This window comes from Chelon labrosus, assembly GCF_963514085.1.
Source record: "Chelon labrosus genome assembly, chromosome: 8".
In the NCBI taxonomy this organism is placed as follows: Eukaryota; Metazoa; Chordata; class Actinopteri; order Mugiliformes; family Mugilidae; genus Chelon; species Chelon labrosus.
In genome coordinates this window covers 12273406-12289376 of record NC_140358.1, presented here as the reverse complement: position 1 = coordinate 12289376, position 15971 = coordinate 12273406, and the positions used below count along the sequence as shown (strand labels likewise).

At 44.7% G+C, this 15971-nt stretch overlaps 1 protein-coding gene across 1 annotated transcript; it reads left to right on the top strand.

Annotated features, from left to right (window-relative positions):
• The first annotated feature begins 1273 nt into the window (after positions 1-1273).
• Positions 1274-13545, top strand: LOC311492032 (calcium-binding protein 2-like). Its single transcript, XM_084550155.1, has 7 exons — positions 1274-1392; positions 1885-2166; positions 8953-8983; positions 9074-9208; positions 9372-9481; positions 12935-13082; positions 13169-13545. Exons 1-7 carry the CDS (start codon positions 1312-1314, stop codon positions 13192-13194), a joined length of 813 nt encoding a protein of 270 aa, XP_084406281.1. The 5' UTR covers positions 1274-1311; the 3' UTR covers positions 13195-13545.
• Positions 13546-15971: the final 2426 nt, after the last annotated feature.

Genomic DNA, 15971 nt, shown 5'->3' with positions numbered 1-15971 from the left:
CACTATCACCTCAATGCTGCCAGACACCTACACTTATTTCTACAAGAAGGAGGGAAAGAGGGAAAAAAAACACAAATTTATTCATAGGAAGTCGATGCTTTTAGTGGAATTAGCGGCTTTAGACAAACACTACAAAGCCACGCTTCTTCTTTGGAGGGACCAAAAGCACAATAATATGTTTACACGCCTGTATGAGCACTGGAGTCTAAAAATAGAGGCCAGTGGCTTCATGTCGTGTGCATGTGTATGGGCTCAGCCATCCTTGCCGGATGAGATTATGCACGCAGGATAACTCTGAGGTTTTGCGCTATAGGTTGCAATGATGCTGAGTTTAATTACACCCCATCCCATCTTTTCTGTCTCTCGCAAAATGAATAGCTGAGCTGTGCAGAAAACATGCAATCTGTATTACAACAAAGGGTCCAAATGTGACAGGGGATTGAGGACAGACAGGGAGATGGGGAGAAGTGGAGGTGTGGGGACTAAGAAGGATTAGTGTCAGAGGGAAATGATGGGGACAAGAAAGAGGATGAGAGGGGAGCAATTCTGAGAAACAAAAATAGAGATGATATTGAAAACAATAACAGACACATTCTTGATGGCAGGAAGGACAGCTGAAACAATGCACGCAGGCAACAGGATGAGTGTTTACCCGTGATGAAGGGGAAAAAAGAGGAAAAAGGGGAGGAAGAGAAGGAGAGAGAGAAGTCGACGTGTTACAGGTAGATAACGCGAGAGAGGTAAAGTTCAGGGGGTATAGAGTGTCACCTAAAGGATCAAGAGATAACAAGTTGGGGCAGAGGTGCGGGAACTCAATCCCAGAGCCAAGACAACGGCTGTTGATAAAAACCTCCCCACCTGCACACACCAAGAGAAAGAGATATGGACTGAAGCACGGTGAAACTCTGAGGAAAGCGGCCGAAAGAAATACTTGGACAAAAAGGAGGAAGGAGGAGAACATTTGAGCTTCAACTTCACCTGGAATCCTTTTGTTCATTCTCTATTTTTGATTTATTTTATTTATTTTTTTTATTTCACCTGGAACAAAGGCTGTACCCACGGCCCCAGTGGAGCTGGGTTTTAACAAATTTTTCAAAACAACACTTTCAAATCAATTGAGTGCTTCAGCTGACTCCGTGTGAGGAATTTTAGCAAATTAATGTGAAAAAAAAACAACAACCAAAAAAAAAGAAAAAATCAAAAGAGCTTCTGCGAACGACAGAAGAGAAGGGAAGAGAGAGGGCGAGGGAGGGGGAGGGTGAGCGAGCAAGAGAGAGAGTGTGTGTGTGAGTGTGAGCCGGTGACACCGAGATGTTCATGCTCATTCGAGAGCCGTCTGCCGGAGGAGGTGCTGGAGCGATGAGCGTGCCACAGGAGAGGTCTGCAAAACAGGTGTGTAACAGGGAGATGTATAGTGTACAGTTTATATATATATATATATATATATTGGGGTAATTTTGTCTTATTGTGCTTTTCTGTGGGCCGGTATCACCTTTTATGTTCATCATAAAAGCATTTGGAAAGGTTTAGTTCTGCATGATTTTATAATTTTGTTCCATTAATCCCAAAAATGTAGCGATTTAAGTGTAGCTGATGTAAAAGAAGAATCAAGTGAAAAACTTGTGTCTCCATATTTGGTAAATTTCCTCCTTTATTGGTTGAAAAATGTATTATGGTTTAGGCCAAACACGCTTTAATGTTCCTAAAAAGGGTTTTCTGACACGTTTTGGTGGTACAGACTGTGTTTTTGGTGTTTTCATTGTAAAAGTTTATTGCCGCTTTAGTGCTTAAAAATGATCAAAATCAATTTGTGCGCGCATAAGCTTGCGTGCATCTGAGTTTGAGCACGCAGCCCTGCCCTCCTGAACCCCTCTGCCCTCTCAGGTGCAGGCTTCCATCAAGAAGAAGGTGGAGAAGCAGAAGCAGCAGAGGCGAGCCAGCATGCAAGTAGGGGGAGCTGGAGACCCCGAAAGCGCTGCTGCTCAGCCTCCTCGCCATCAGAAGCCCAGACAACTACTAGAGGCAGCTGAAGACAGCGAGGAACTGGACGAAAAGCTGGTTGAGATGATGGAGGGACCACAGAGGGGAGAAAAGGAGAAGGAGACGGAGAAGGAGGAGGCAGAGCCTGTCGACCTGCTGCCCATAGTGGACTCTGTGTTTGGACAGGTAGGAATGTGTGAGCCAAGTGTGTGTCTCTGCATTAGAAATGTGTGTGTGTGGGTAAATGTGTGTGTGTGTTTCATTTGCTCCTGCATCAAGTTCTCTGGCTGATTGAATGTCTCACTGAAGGCTTGATTGTAACCCTAAGCCTTCGGTTCAAATATAAAGCCCGGGCGTGTTCCAGATTGTGTAAGTAGCGGTCTCTCTCACACCCCTGACCTGTTTGAACTCACACGGCAGAAGGAAACACAGTCAAATTCACCACAACAAAAGAAACATTAACCATTTGGCCGTCGTGCTTAACCCCCCAAGCCCTGGTCAGATCTCCAAAGCATGAGGACTAAAGCTAAGAACGACGGTAGCGTGTGTTTAAGAGGATTTAAGCTCCTTTACTTTGGGGAACATTACCAAAGTGTAATCCGTAACGGATACGGTCTCAGTCAGCCAGAGATCTGATGTACACCCTATCTCTGCAGCCATTGTGTCAGCTCGCTCGGTGTCACATCACATCCCGTCACTCACACGGCAAGAAGCGACACACGACACGGCACGGCATAGGCTCCACCATCCACAGCATCTGTCACAAGTGGGACTGTGCTGTGACAAAGCAGAGAGTGTGTGTGCGCGAAAATGAAATCAGAAGAGATCACACGGAAGTTAAAGCTGACCTCAGCACAGCCAGTGAGTCACTCTGGATATTTTCTCTGATATGAAGAGTCACATCCACCTGAACGCGTCATCAAAACTCCGTGGAGGGTGATGACGAGCCGGGCCGAGGTTAGAAACAAGAAATCAATATAAAAAGCAAAATATGTGATGTCAGCGGTGATGCGGGTGATCCAAAATAAGACGGAGCGTCTGAGTGAGTGGGAGTCGGAGGAGAAGAGAAGATGAGGGAAGAGAAGAGAAGAGATGAGATGAGAAGAGCTGTGCATTAAAGTATGAAGCTTTTAAAGCTTAAACGCGTCAGGGAAGTCATACTCCTCCTCATAATAAAATGAACTGAAACAGACGGCCTGCAAATACTCATCGTCTCCTTAAAGTGATATGTCAAATGAGCTCAATTTGATCAGTTTCTTTGGAAGTATCCTAGAAACAGCTGTAAGCCATGATGCTCCTTATAGGAAAGGTCAAGCTTTGACATACTTCAGTAATGAAGTTATCACTCAAATAACGACTTAATTTAAATGGGCCTGACGGTTAATTCATCATTTGTTCATTAAAGCAAACTTTCGCAAAAGCTCACAAAAGGTCAGATCTCAAATTGTCGCACATTCATCTCAGCAGCTGTGCTCCGACTAATCATCATAAATCTATATTTCACCCACACATTTATGAAGTTAGTCAAAATCACTCAGATTTCACCGCCAACATTAAAGTGCTATGGTCATTTTGGCTACCATACTTCTATCAGAGGTACTTTTATCAAAGTACACGTTTAAATGCAAGACTTGACGTCTGTAATTGTTTACTTTCCTTCCTCGATCCTTCCTTCCTCCACTCTCTGTCTATCCTGCCTCGTCTAATGTTTCCCTGGTTGACAGCTCTCATTACTGGAAACCTACCAGCGTTCACCTGACACCAGATCAGTCCGTGATACATCTGCTGGTTTACCTGCTCTCTCTCTCTCTCTCACACAAACACACAGACAAGTTCATCACAAAGACACAAGAGTACGACGAGCCCAAAACAAAGGAGTCAAGTTGCCGCTCATCTCCCACAGCGTGCACAGACACACGCCTAGGTCGTGTGTGTCCAGCGTCTGTGATAAAATTAACCTCGAGATGACACCCGGGCACATACACAAGCCTGTCTGTGTGTGTTTGTAGGTGCGCGCCACACACCGAGGAAAACCCACACCTACCGAGAGCATCTCGTTTACATGATTAATTGAAGCAGTAAGTCAATAAGAGAGAATTAGCCTGGTAGTTAATCAGGTTTAATGGTATTGTGTGTCTTAAGTTGCAGTCACAGGTGTCAGTGTTGTCTTAACACACAACCAACAAGGTGAATCATGGTGGAGATCAGCAGCAGCTCTGAGGAGGAAATGATGAATCTGGTTGTACTGTGTTGTGTAGAGCTGACCGTCCTTGACTGACTGACTGACTCATGCTGGTACAAATGTTTTGTAGTTTTAATAGGTGATATGCTGCAATAGTTGTAAATAGCTGGATTAACTGTGGTATATACGTACTTTAGTTCTGAGGTCTCTTTGTCTTTTGGCCTGAGCTCAAGTATTACTTTACAACTTCAAATTCAAATATGGAAACCTTTACTGAGTACAATATTTCACACATGATAAATAATTACACATGTGCAGATGCAGTTTTCAGGTGCAAATGTGACTTTTGTGCAGGAAATATTCGCATATCTAAAGTCTGCATATCAACTTTGGCTGTAAATTTTGATGCAACCTTTTCAGTAGAGGCTGAAAGATGCAGAACAGAAACACGATGGTTTGTTTCTGTTTGTGCCCCATTTCCTATTTCTCCTTCTGTTGTTTTCTTACATATGTAACTGTGTTTTAAGGACACATATAGATGATTGAGAGACTTTATGATCTTACATACTGTGAATCATTTTCAGTCTAATGAACTGTTCTTGATCCCAACAATGGCAACTCTCTCTGTTTTAAAGGCCTCTCACTGCCTCTCAGCCCAAACTTCAGTTTTCTTCTGATTATTTTTTTATTTAAATCAGTCGCTCTCATGCTGCAACTCAAGGCTCAATCTGCCGGAAACTTCTGCTAAAATTAGAACAACCATTACTGTCTCAAATATTCTCTGCAGCAGCTGTCGGGTAAAATGATTAGATGTGTCTTAAAGTGGCCTCTAGTGGTGACTGCTGATTGATGCTGCGGACGACTGATGAAGCTTTATCTGATGAACATTTATAAAAAAAGTCCCTGCACACTGGCTTGGGTGACACCTCAATCACTCTCCTTTCTCATTATGTTTCTATTAAGGTGAGATTAAAGTTACTTTTTACGGAAACATTAATGTTGCATATTATTACAGCCCTTTTTCTTTCCACAACTTTTGATGATTTTGAACAGAAAACCCACCGGATTATTAATTTCAGTAATTTAACTGAATTGCAATCATGATTTTTAAACATGAAAATTCATCTCAAATCATTGATTTATGTTATGATTGATTACAATGTCATTTAATATGATTTCTTGCTGTGAACGTGCTCCACTCACTTAAGACAGTTTGTTGAAATCATTTTCCAACACATCCACAGTTGTTAAAAAATAAATCAGCATCCTCTGCAGCATTTTTCTGAAACTTTAAATACAAGAAAAGTAATGGACCTAAATGTCTTAGGGGAGCTGTTACGTATTATCTTACTGGTATATGTTTCTTTAATTTATATCAGTGGGGCAGATTGAATAACTGCTGATTGCCAGCTGAATATATGCAACATACAAGAGTGTGGATCCGTTCTGGAGAAGGAGCACACACACACACAAACACACGCTGCCCTCTCCGTATGGATGCACTGTAAGCAGGATGCCAAATCTCCTTTTGGGGAGATTTGTTGACAGATGCTTTGAAAGAGCTCAGCCGACCACTTTGCACCGCACTCGTAAAAGCTCCGCTCGTGATTGTGACTGACTGGCAATATTTTAGACAGCTTGACCAAACTAGCCCCAGGATGTAAGAGGTGAAGTTCATATCATGTCAGCCTGCCTCGTCCTGATGAGTGTGACCTGAGATGAACACAAACTAATGGATCTTCTGGGTCCTGCACATGCAGGCTGAGAGACCCAGAAGTGTCACAACTCAGTCATGGTATGTTGTCATTAGTTTAAGAACTTTTCAAGAACAAACAAAGGCTTTTGTTTGCATTGGACAGATTACCTGTGGATTGCGAAATTACATGTCTCACTCGACACATCATGAAAAATGCTCATTTGTGATTGACCAGAAATACTTCTTCGTCTATTCTATTCTAGTTTATGTCTTTGTTGTTCATGTCTTTACTTCAACGTATATCACCTATATTTGAGCAAGTTCTTTCTCTCTTTATTTCTTCTTTCTTGTTTTTTTTTTGTAGTCCTTCCACCGTTATTTTTCCATCACCCTCTCCTCTTTAATCTAAAATGGCAGGGATTTATCCCGCTCTGTTTACGACCTCTTAATTCTCCCTCTAAAACTCTTTACACTGTAGACGAAGTCATTTGAATACACAGCGCGAACTCGAGAGGGAGGAGATAGAGAGAGAGCTGAAGAGGAAGAGGAGGAGGAGAGAGAGGAGGGGGATTAAAAGCTCTGTGCGAGGAGAAGTGATGCTGCTTCTGCAAAGAGTCACATGAGTGAGCGGCTCTCGCTGGCATCCAGTTTGATTTCTGTGCTGCTTTTTCCTTTGACGTGTCTTTGACAGCCGATCATGTTGAACTGGTCGGACTGAGTCAGGACAGCTCTTACACGGATCAGAGTGTTTCTTTCATCCCTCTGGTATGTGATGTGACAACTGCTAATCAGAATGACACACTCAGCTTGAGCTAGACCTCTGAGAGAGCAGGCAAAAAGCAACAGAAAAGAAAAAGTTACAGGACGGGAAAGTTTGGGCAGCAGGAGGAGAGTGGTAGGGTCAGATTGCTTGTGGGCCAAGAGAGTGTTAGTAATGGGAAACTGCACCAATCCAACTGTTAAAGACAAAATCAAGAAGGTAAGAACATTTCGTCTTCTCGTCTTTAGACTCACTGGAGCTTGGTGCCCTTATTTATACTGTGATAACTTTTTAGCCTTTGGAGATTTCTTTCCATCTTGTCTGTTTTTTGAACATTTTTCCAAGTGCAAAAACCTGTTGAAACTTTTTGTGTAAGACAATGTAAGAAAATGCTAAACTATGGTTGCATCATTTTCATGGCGGTACCAATGTTATTTATACAGACAGAAGATGTCAGCTAGTGTCAGCAGAATAAAACAGGAGCAGGACGCAGCCATCAGCAGAAAGTTGACTTCAAGACTGTTTTACACAGTGAGGATGATAGCTGATGTGAGTGGACTGCCTTGAAATAACAAGCAGCTTATGTAATTCAGTCTAATTCTATCCAGTGCGTGCATGACCAGAAGGCAGTGGGTCTTAATCTTGTTCCTTTAAAGATATTAGCATGCTTTATGTGTGAAGAATCTGTCATACGGACAGTGAGAGTGTTTAACAGCCTGGTCTGCCTCTAAAGGCGGCGATGCGAGGGCCCCTCCGGGGAAAGGTGAGGGCAGTGGACCAGCAGGGTCTGCAGCTGGAGGGAGAGGAGGATGAGGATGAGGATGTGGAGGACAGTTCATACAAGGATCCTTTATGCGCTCTGGTGAAGAACTGCAACGTGCTGCACAACATCGCGGGCCCAGCCTGCATCTTCCTTAAACAGGGCTTTTCTCAGACGCTCGTATGTAGCAGAAGAAGTGTGCACGCTTTGTTCTCACACAACCTCCGTGCCACTTTTTCCAATTCGTTTCATCCCCACATCGTGTCTGACCCCATCCCCCCACCCCTGCCACATCAGCTGCGTCATCCCCTCACATCACTGGCCCGGGTCAGACAATTAAATGTCCTCACTTACTCAAAGGGGTCAATCATTGAGTTCCATGGAAAATCATTGTCTGGCTTTGTGGAGCTTGTTCTGTAATGTGTGGCACAAGGTGACTGGGAGGGAAATGCTGAATTCCCAACCAGATAAAGAGAGCATTAAAATGTGAGTTAGTTTTGTTATTGTGCAAGTTGTACTGAAGCATTTAATAGTTAATTGTGGGGGAATTAATTTAAAGCATCGTGGCAACTGCCTCATCAAAAGGAATCTTTCACTTTGCAGAAGGATCCTAACATTTTCACCCCTTCAAACACGAACTAAGAAAAATAATAGACAACAGGAACAGAAAACGCACATCTACAAAAATGAATTCTGGTTATTTTGTTGTTGTGTCTCTCTGTAACCAAGTTAGGTCTCAGCATGTGTTGTGAATTGATTTCAATTTATGTATTCACTTTATTGTGTGAAAATAAGGCTGAAGATTTTATCAGAGCGACCAAAGTAAATGAAACGATCTTAGTGGATTTGCCCAGTACTGTTTTTCCTCTCAAGCTCTAAGCATAACATCCTGCTTGCATGCAAGCCTGAGTATTGTGTCTGATATAGGCACACATGTACACATATGCATGTATTTATGTTTTATGTGGACATGTGTCCAAAGGTCTCTGCCAAAGAAAACCTCCCAAATCTCATAATCTCTAGATGGTTGTCGCTCACACAACTAATCTGGTTTACCATTGTAATTTATGGTACATGAGATGTCATGTATACAATAATGTGGCTTATGAATTTAATCCATATAGAGTTAGACACTGTGTTTTATTCTGAAATGCCCTGGATTTGTGTAACAGCCCAAGAAACACTGAAGTAAACCGCTTTAGTTTAAGCAATGTAAAAAACAATAAAAGTATAAATAGCACACATTGCATAAATTCTCAATCCCAATTCAACCATATAAAGTCAAACTCATTAATCAAAACTTTGGCCAGACATCAAGACTCAAGATGTTTGGACAAATAATATTTTCCACTCATAAATTCATTTTCTCTGAGTTGTTCTCTGCTTTTGTCGATGTTTGTGTTTGAATTTCCTTTCTTTTCCATTCAGTATCTTCATAAAGTGATGTGATAATGATGTGATGATGATGTCTGTATCTGCGTGTGCCCGCCTATGTTTGTGTGTACAAACACACTCTGCGATATGTTCAGAGCTGCTTGCAGCAAGAAGCTAACATGTGAAACTCTCTCCAACAGGACAGAGAGCTGAGGCCGGAGGAGATTGAAGGTGAGTTGATCTGTAGCAGCTTTTAACTTTAAAGCGTCTCATTGGAATATTGCACATTACAACGTGTGTCGTCTGGGTGCTTTTTGTCAGAACTGCGTGAGGCATTCGTGGAGTTTGCTAAGAATAAAGATGGCTTACTCAGCCACAGAGACCTGGGGGAGTGTATGAGGACCATGGGATACATGCCTACAGAGATGGAGCTCATCGAACTGAGCCAGCAGATCGGTGAGTGGAGCAATAGGCTGAAATAACAGAGATTACAGAATAGAAGACAAATAGAAGATGACAGAGCTCGAACAAATACCATGAATGCAGTGCTTGCTCTAAATAATTCTTGGAGCAGGATCCTGATCTAGGTAGTTTTCTAATATAACTTTGTGTCTTTTAGGTGGAGGTAAATTAGACTTTGAGGACTTTGTGGAGCTGATGGGACCCAAGATGCTGGCAGAGACAGCAGACATGATCGGAGTCAAAGAACTTCGAGATGCATTCAAAGAGGTCAGGATACACATATTGTAATTTAAAGCCAACATTATTACATGTTGCACTGGGTTGCAACACTAAATAATGAAATAATTAATCACTGGTGCTCTAGGGCTAAATTCTTATAACCTATGGGTATGGGTACTGGAACGTTTTGTTTGACAAAGGGAGGACCTGAATGCAGGATGAAGGAAGCAAGTAAAGCAAACTAAATACATTGTGGCGTATTTCGATGCCACTGTGAGTCCTTTCAGCAGAGAATCACCCGGAGAGCAATGACGTTTAGGTTTCTTTATTGAGAACACAACACTGCACTACACAACACAACACAACAGTCCTTGTCGTTTGCAGGCTTGCACTCCTTTCTCCTGCCGACAGCCGTGCGTGTGTCTCTCTGCATTGTGTCCCTCCAGGTCCAACACGCTACTGTGTTTTAACACTAGAAGTCCCAGCATTTTTTGCTCTACCTATAAAACCCAGAGGGCAGCCGATCGGCTGGAAGGCTTTTAGCTAATATCCTAATCACCTGTGAACCCTCCTTTTGCTATGTAAACCAGGCAATCACTGGGGCACCACAGGAGGGGACATGCTGAGCCACTTCAAGGAAACTTGTGGGGAGGGGAGGGGGAGTGGGCCCAGAGAGTTTATGGGGGAGAGGGTGGATGTTCACTTCTAACCTGGCAACACCTTGAGACAGAAACTGGTTCATCCCAAAGACAAAACACCTTTACATAAAATGGGGGAGGGGAGAATCGGAGAGGAGCAGGATTGCTGGGGGTTTGGAGGCCAGAGTGTGTGGGGGAGGGAGGCACACCTGAGGGCTGTGAACTCATTTGCTCTGTCCGGGCTGCTAACTGTCTGTCTTTCACCAGTTTCACCAGGTGGCAGCCTGGGCAGAACAAATGAGCTGAATCAAAATGTAATATATGTAGAAGGATGTAGAAGTTATCAGGACCCTACAACACTGGGCTTCCAACATCCCCACCAGACACATAGGAAAAGTAAAAGAACAGAACCACATCAAAAAAGCACTCAAAATCTGTGGTTATCCCAACTGGGCCTTCGTGATATTTACACATATTTACAAATAATAATAAAAAAAATGCATTATCAGGATACAGTGTTAGAGAGTGGAAGTGAGTGAGACTTAGACTTAGAACTTAGACTTAAAACTTTATTGATCCCTTTGGGGTGACTCCCTCAGGGAAATTTGAGTTTTCCGCAGCAGCAAGCACACAGAGCAGTTTGCAGACAAACAACAGCAGTGGTTTGCAAATAGTTATAGAAAAAGTGATTGAATAATAAAATGGTGAACATTAAATAATGAACGGTGAACTTCCTTTGAGTGGGATTAAAATAAGCTGTAGTAAAACTCTAGTAGGGAAAAATAAACAGTAAGTAACAGTGAGTGAGGTGAGTACATTTCAATAATCACGCACAATGCTAGCACTGCCAAGCCATCTCCTTTCTGCATTTGCCACATGTGTATTTGTAGCAGTCAATACATCGCACAGTGGCATGGTTGTTGCCGAAGCAATTGTTCCTTTTGTGCCTGCTTTGCACCCACATGAGAGTGAGCCAACTCTCTAGCAAGCTCCACCAGCGATGTAAAGAAATTGTCCGTGGTAACATTTCTGCCCTTGTCCAGGAATGGTTCCATCAGCCTCATAACTAAGTCTCTAAGTCTAAGTCTCACTCACTTCCACTCTCTAACACTGTATCCTGATAATGCATTTTTTTTATTATTATTTGTAAATATGTGTAAATATCATGAAGGCCCAGTTGGGATAACCACAGATTTTGAGTGCTTTTTTGATGTGGTTCTGTTCTTTTACTTTTCCTATGTGTCTGGTGGGGATGTTGGAAGCCCAGTGTTGTAGGGTCCTGATAACTTCTACATCCTTCTACATATATTACATTTTGATTCAGCTCATTTGTTCTGCCCAGGCTGCCACCTGGTGAAACTGGTGAAAGACAGACAGTTAGGCTGCGTTCAGACTGCCAGCCAAAATCCGATTTTTAGCCCATTCAGATTTGAATCGGATCTCGATTTTGAAGTCTGAACAGTGACAGATCACATGAAATCCGATTTTTGCCAAACGGTTGCAAACCACATCCAGAGGTAGTTTCATATCGCATTCGTATCGGATATGGACAGATGCGTCTCAGTCTGAACACCTCCCAACACTCAGATGGGTTTTGACTGTCCGTGACGTCACTTACGCGACGCCAGGCCAGAACCAATGTGCCAGACCGCGTGCCTATTTCCGTTGTGGAGGAGCCACGTTACGGCCACGGACAGTGATATTACAGCTATCACAATGGAGGAGGACTTTGAAAACAATTCGCCTTGGACAGAGGAAGAAACTGCATGCCTTATAAATCTTTACACTGACGTGACGTACATCCATCGTGTTGTTTGTTGTTGTTTTGCTTGTCGCTGTCGCAATTATATGACGTCTGACAAATACACGTGCTGAATGACGCTTCCGCTCGTTGCTACAGCAACCTATCAGACCGGTGAAGAATGTGGCCCAGTCTGAACAGAACCATATCCGATTTGGACACTTGCTAAAGGCAGTGTGAACAGTCAGCCCTAAAAATCGGATATGAGAAGGAATCAGATTTGAATCAGATCCGTCTGCAGTCTGAACGCAGCCATAGTTAGCAGCCCGGACAGAGCAAATGAGTTCACAGCCCTCAGGTGTGCCTCCCTCCCCCACACACTCTGGCCTCCAAACCCCCAGCAATCCTGCTCCTCTCTGATTCCCCCCCTCCCCCATTTTATGTCAAGGTGTTTTGTCTTTGGGATGAACCAGTTTCTGTCTCAAGGTGTTGCCAGGTTAGAAGTGAACACTTCTCTGTGTGCTTACCCCGTCCCCCATAAGCTCTCTGGGCCCACTCCCCCTCCCCTCCCCACAAGTTTCCTTGAAGTGGCTCAGCATGTCCCCTCCTGTGGTGCCCCAGTGATTGCCTCGTTTTCATAACAAAAGGAGGGTTCACAGGTGATTTAGGATATTAGCTAAAAGCCTTCCAGCCGATCGGCTGCCCTCTGGGTTTTATAGGTAGAAAAGCCAAATGGCTGCTCTCTGGGACTTCTAGTGTTAAAAGGAGAGAGTGATTAGTCCAACAGGATGCAGGTGTGCCAATCACTCTCACCTGGTGCTGCTCTCATGAGCCCTCTCCACACCTCTCTCCTGCAGCTGATGCACCACGTCCCCTCCACATACATGAACTAAAATTAATAACGAAGTCCCAAATCACAATGAACAGGAGGCTGAAGACATGAGAGAGACATGACAGAGGATTAAGGATGGCACCCAATAATTGATGTGTTCAAAGTGAAACAGGGAGTAAACACATTACAGGCCGTCTTCTTGTAATGTGCAGAATGGCACTGTGAGAGATGCCAAGCAGGCCTCATTGAAAGCAAGCCCTCCCTAAAACCTCCCCTCTGTCTGTGTCCAGTTTGACTCGAATGGCGATGGTCAGATCAGTTTAACGGAGCTGCGTGAGGCCATGAAGAAGCTGATGGGAGAACAGGTGACCAACAGAGAGATCAACGAGATCCTCAGAGACGTCGACCTCAATGGAGACGGCCAGGTGGACTTTGAGGGTAACAGAGAGCTTTATTGTTTAACTGACCACCTTCATCGTCCTCTTCTTCTCCTTCATTCTCACTCCTTTCATTTGTCTTTTCAGAGTTTGTGCGAATGATGTCCCGCTGACCGCCGCATGTCTCCGATGGCTGGACAGAAATTATGCAACTACTTGACAAGGAAACACAATACGTTGTAGTGAACACTCCTCATTTGCTCTCAAGAGCGTGCATGTGAAAATATATTTTTATATTAAAAGAAGATATAAGTAATTGTAGCTCTGCAACTCACTAAGACTGTGCACATCTAAATTTGAGGTGAAATATAAATAAAGTATTGAAACAGCTGTAAAACATATCAGAATCTTTACAGATCACATTTATGATTTATTCTACATGTATTTTTATATTTTCTTGTTCTTTAAGTGTACAAGCTTGTTTGTAAAACTGTAAAAACTTATTTTTAACTAATAAAATGTATTAAAACTGAATGAGTTTTATTGTCAACGTGCACACGCAATCACATTAGTAAAGGACCAGTCAGCAAATACGGAGTTTAAAACATGAACAGCATGCAGTTATTCATCTGTGAAGTGGTTTGTTGAATAATTTCTGGGTGAGAGAAAAGCTTCACAGCTTCAAGAGGGACAATGTAGGAAAATAGAAGGACCAGCTGCTGCAAACAAGTCAAAATGCATTTATGAACGATATATCTACCACAACAGTATATAAGTTATATGGGTGAGTATAATCGTATTTAATGCCAGAAATAAGGTCCAGGTTGTAAAAAACAGTAGCTTGTAGTGGACACTATGGACACAATTCACCTCGTTCCGTGTTTTAGGGACGCTGTCTCTTTAAGAACACGCTGCTGGTTTGTTGTTGTTATGGGCAACGCTTTGTTGGTTTGGAATTAATATAGTTAGGATGAATAAAACGACACGCCGTTGCGTTGTCAACGTGAGACTCTTTCTCCACCTCATTTATCACATCCTACATTGGTGACCCCGACGTTTATCTACTGGACGCATTCCAGTGACATAAAGACCAACTATGTCAACGAACGCTGTTACGTTAAAACTTCCAGAGTTCTGGGAGTCGTCGGCTTCAGCCTGGTTCGCTCAGACCGAGGCGCAGTTTGCTCTGCGGGACATCACCGCGGACACAACTAAATACTACTACGTCGTGTCAGCCCTCAGCAGCTCAACAGCGACAAGAGTGGTTAGCCTCCTAAAAAACCCCCCCGCAGTGGATAAGTATACAGCACTCAAGGCTCACCTGTTAAAGACATTTGAACTCTCTGATGCTGAGAGAGCTAGCCGGCTATTTTCTCTGCGAGGCTTGGGTGACAGCAAACCCTCTGAGCTTATGGACAGGATGTTGGGTCTGCTTGGAGAACACACACCGGATTTCCTCTTCGTCCAGCTTTTTTTGCGACAACTCCCTTCTCAAGTCCGTGCTGCGTTGGCCAACACCACCATCACTGACTGCCGTGCGCTGGCTGAGGAGGCTGACAGGTTTTTCTTGGCTGGTCAAAACTATGACATGACTGCTGCTGCGCTCAATGCTGCCTACGCCGCCACGACTGCACCGGCACACGCTTCGCACGCCGCCTCCCCACTCCCTGGTGATGCAGCGCTCGCTGCAGTGACGGCGGTTTCTCACCGGGAGCGTTCTGACAGCGGCCTGTGTTTTTACCACGCTAAATTTGGATCCAGAGCAAAGCAGTGCCGATCGCCGTGCAGCTTCAGGGGGACGGGAAACGCCAGGGCCGGCGCTCAGTAGTGGCCTTGAGCGTCGGCCGCACCGGCAGGCTGCTGTTCATCCAGGACTCCGCCTCCGGGCGCCGTTTTTTGTGTGACACCGGCGCGCAGAGGAGCATTCTGCCTGCATCGAGACTAGACATCCTGGCCGACGGTCTTGGCCCCCCCCTGGAAGCTGCTAATGGCAGCCCCATACGCACTTATGGCCTTCGTCATGTTGAACTGTGTTTCGGCGGCCAGCGGTTTAGCTGGGACTTTATCACAGCCAAAGTGGCCATCCCCCTTCTGGGAGCTGATTTTCTATGTGCTTACGGACTACTGGTGGATGTCAAAAACCGTCGCTTAATTGATGCCACCACCTTTTGTTCATATACCTGCACTCTTAGCGGGGTGGACCCCATTCGACTCTCCAGCGTGCGCTCGCCGGCTGACGAGTTTCATCGCCTGCTCGCAGAGTTTCCTGTGCTCACACAGCCCACCTTCTCATCACCTGCCGCCAAGCACGGGGTGGAGCACCACATCGCCACCACTGGCCCGCCTGTCTACGCCCGCGCGAGGCGACTGGATCCAGCCAAGCTCGCCATTGCCAGGGCTGAATTCGATGGCATGGAACGCCTCGGCATCATCCGCCGCTCTAGCAGCCCATGGGCTTCACCCCTCCACATGGTTCCCAAGCCCGCCGGTGGGTGGCGACCCTGCGGCGATTATCGCCGTCTCAACGACGCTACAACGCCAGATCGCTATCCAGTGCCTCACATCCAGGATTTTTCAGCGCACCTGGCGGGTAAGGTTGTCTTTTCTAAGATAGACCTCGTCCGTGGATACCACCAAGTTCCTGTCCACCCGCAGGATGTCCCGAAAACGGCGGTGATCACCCCTTTTGGCCTGTTCGAGTTCCTGAGGATGCCTTTCGGCCTTAAGAACGCCGCCCAATCCTTCCAGCGCCTCATGGACTCTACGCTGCGTGACCTGCCTTTCCTGTTTGTGTACCTGGACGACATCCTCGTGGCCAGTGCCTCCAAAGCCGAACACCTATCCCACCTGCGGCTCCTTTTCGGGCGTCTCAGCCTGCATGGCCTGATCATCAATCCAGCTAAGTGCCAGTTTGGATTGACCACCATAGACTTCCTGGGACATCGAGTCA

Excerpts from the sequence above, each read along its gene's own strand:
- LOC311492032 (XM_084550155.1), top strand. The coding sequence starts at position 1,312 with ATGTTCATGCTCATTCGAGAGCCGTCTGCCGGAGGAGGTGCTGGAGCG. Across the intron at positions 2,167-8,952 it reads TGGACTCTGTGTTTGGACAG|GACAGAGAGCTGAGGCCGGA; the intron begins GTAGGAATGTGT and ends TCTCTCCAACAG. Across the intron at positions 9,482-12,934 it reads TTCGAGATGCATTCAAAGAG|TTTGACTCGAATGGCGATGG; the intron begins GTCAGGATACAC and ends GTCTGTGTCCAG.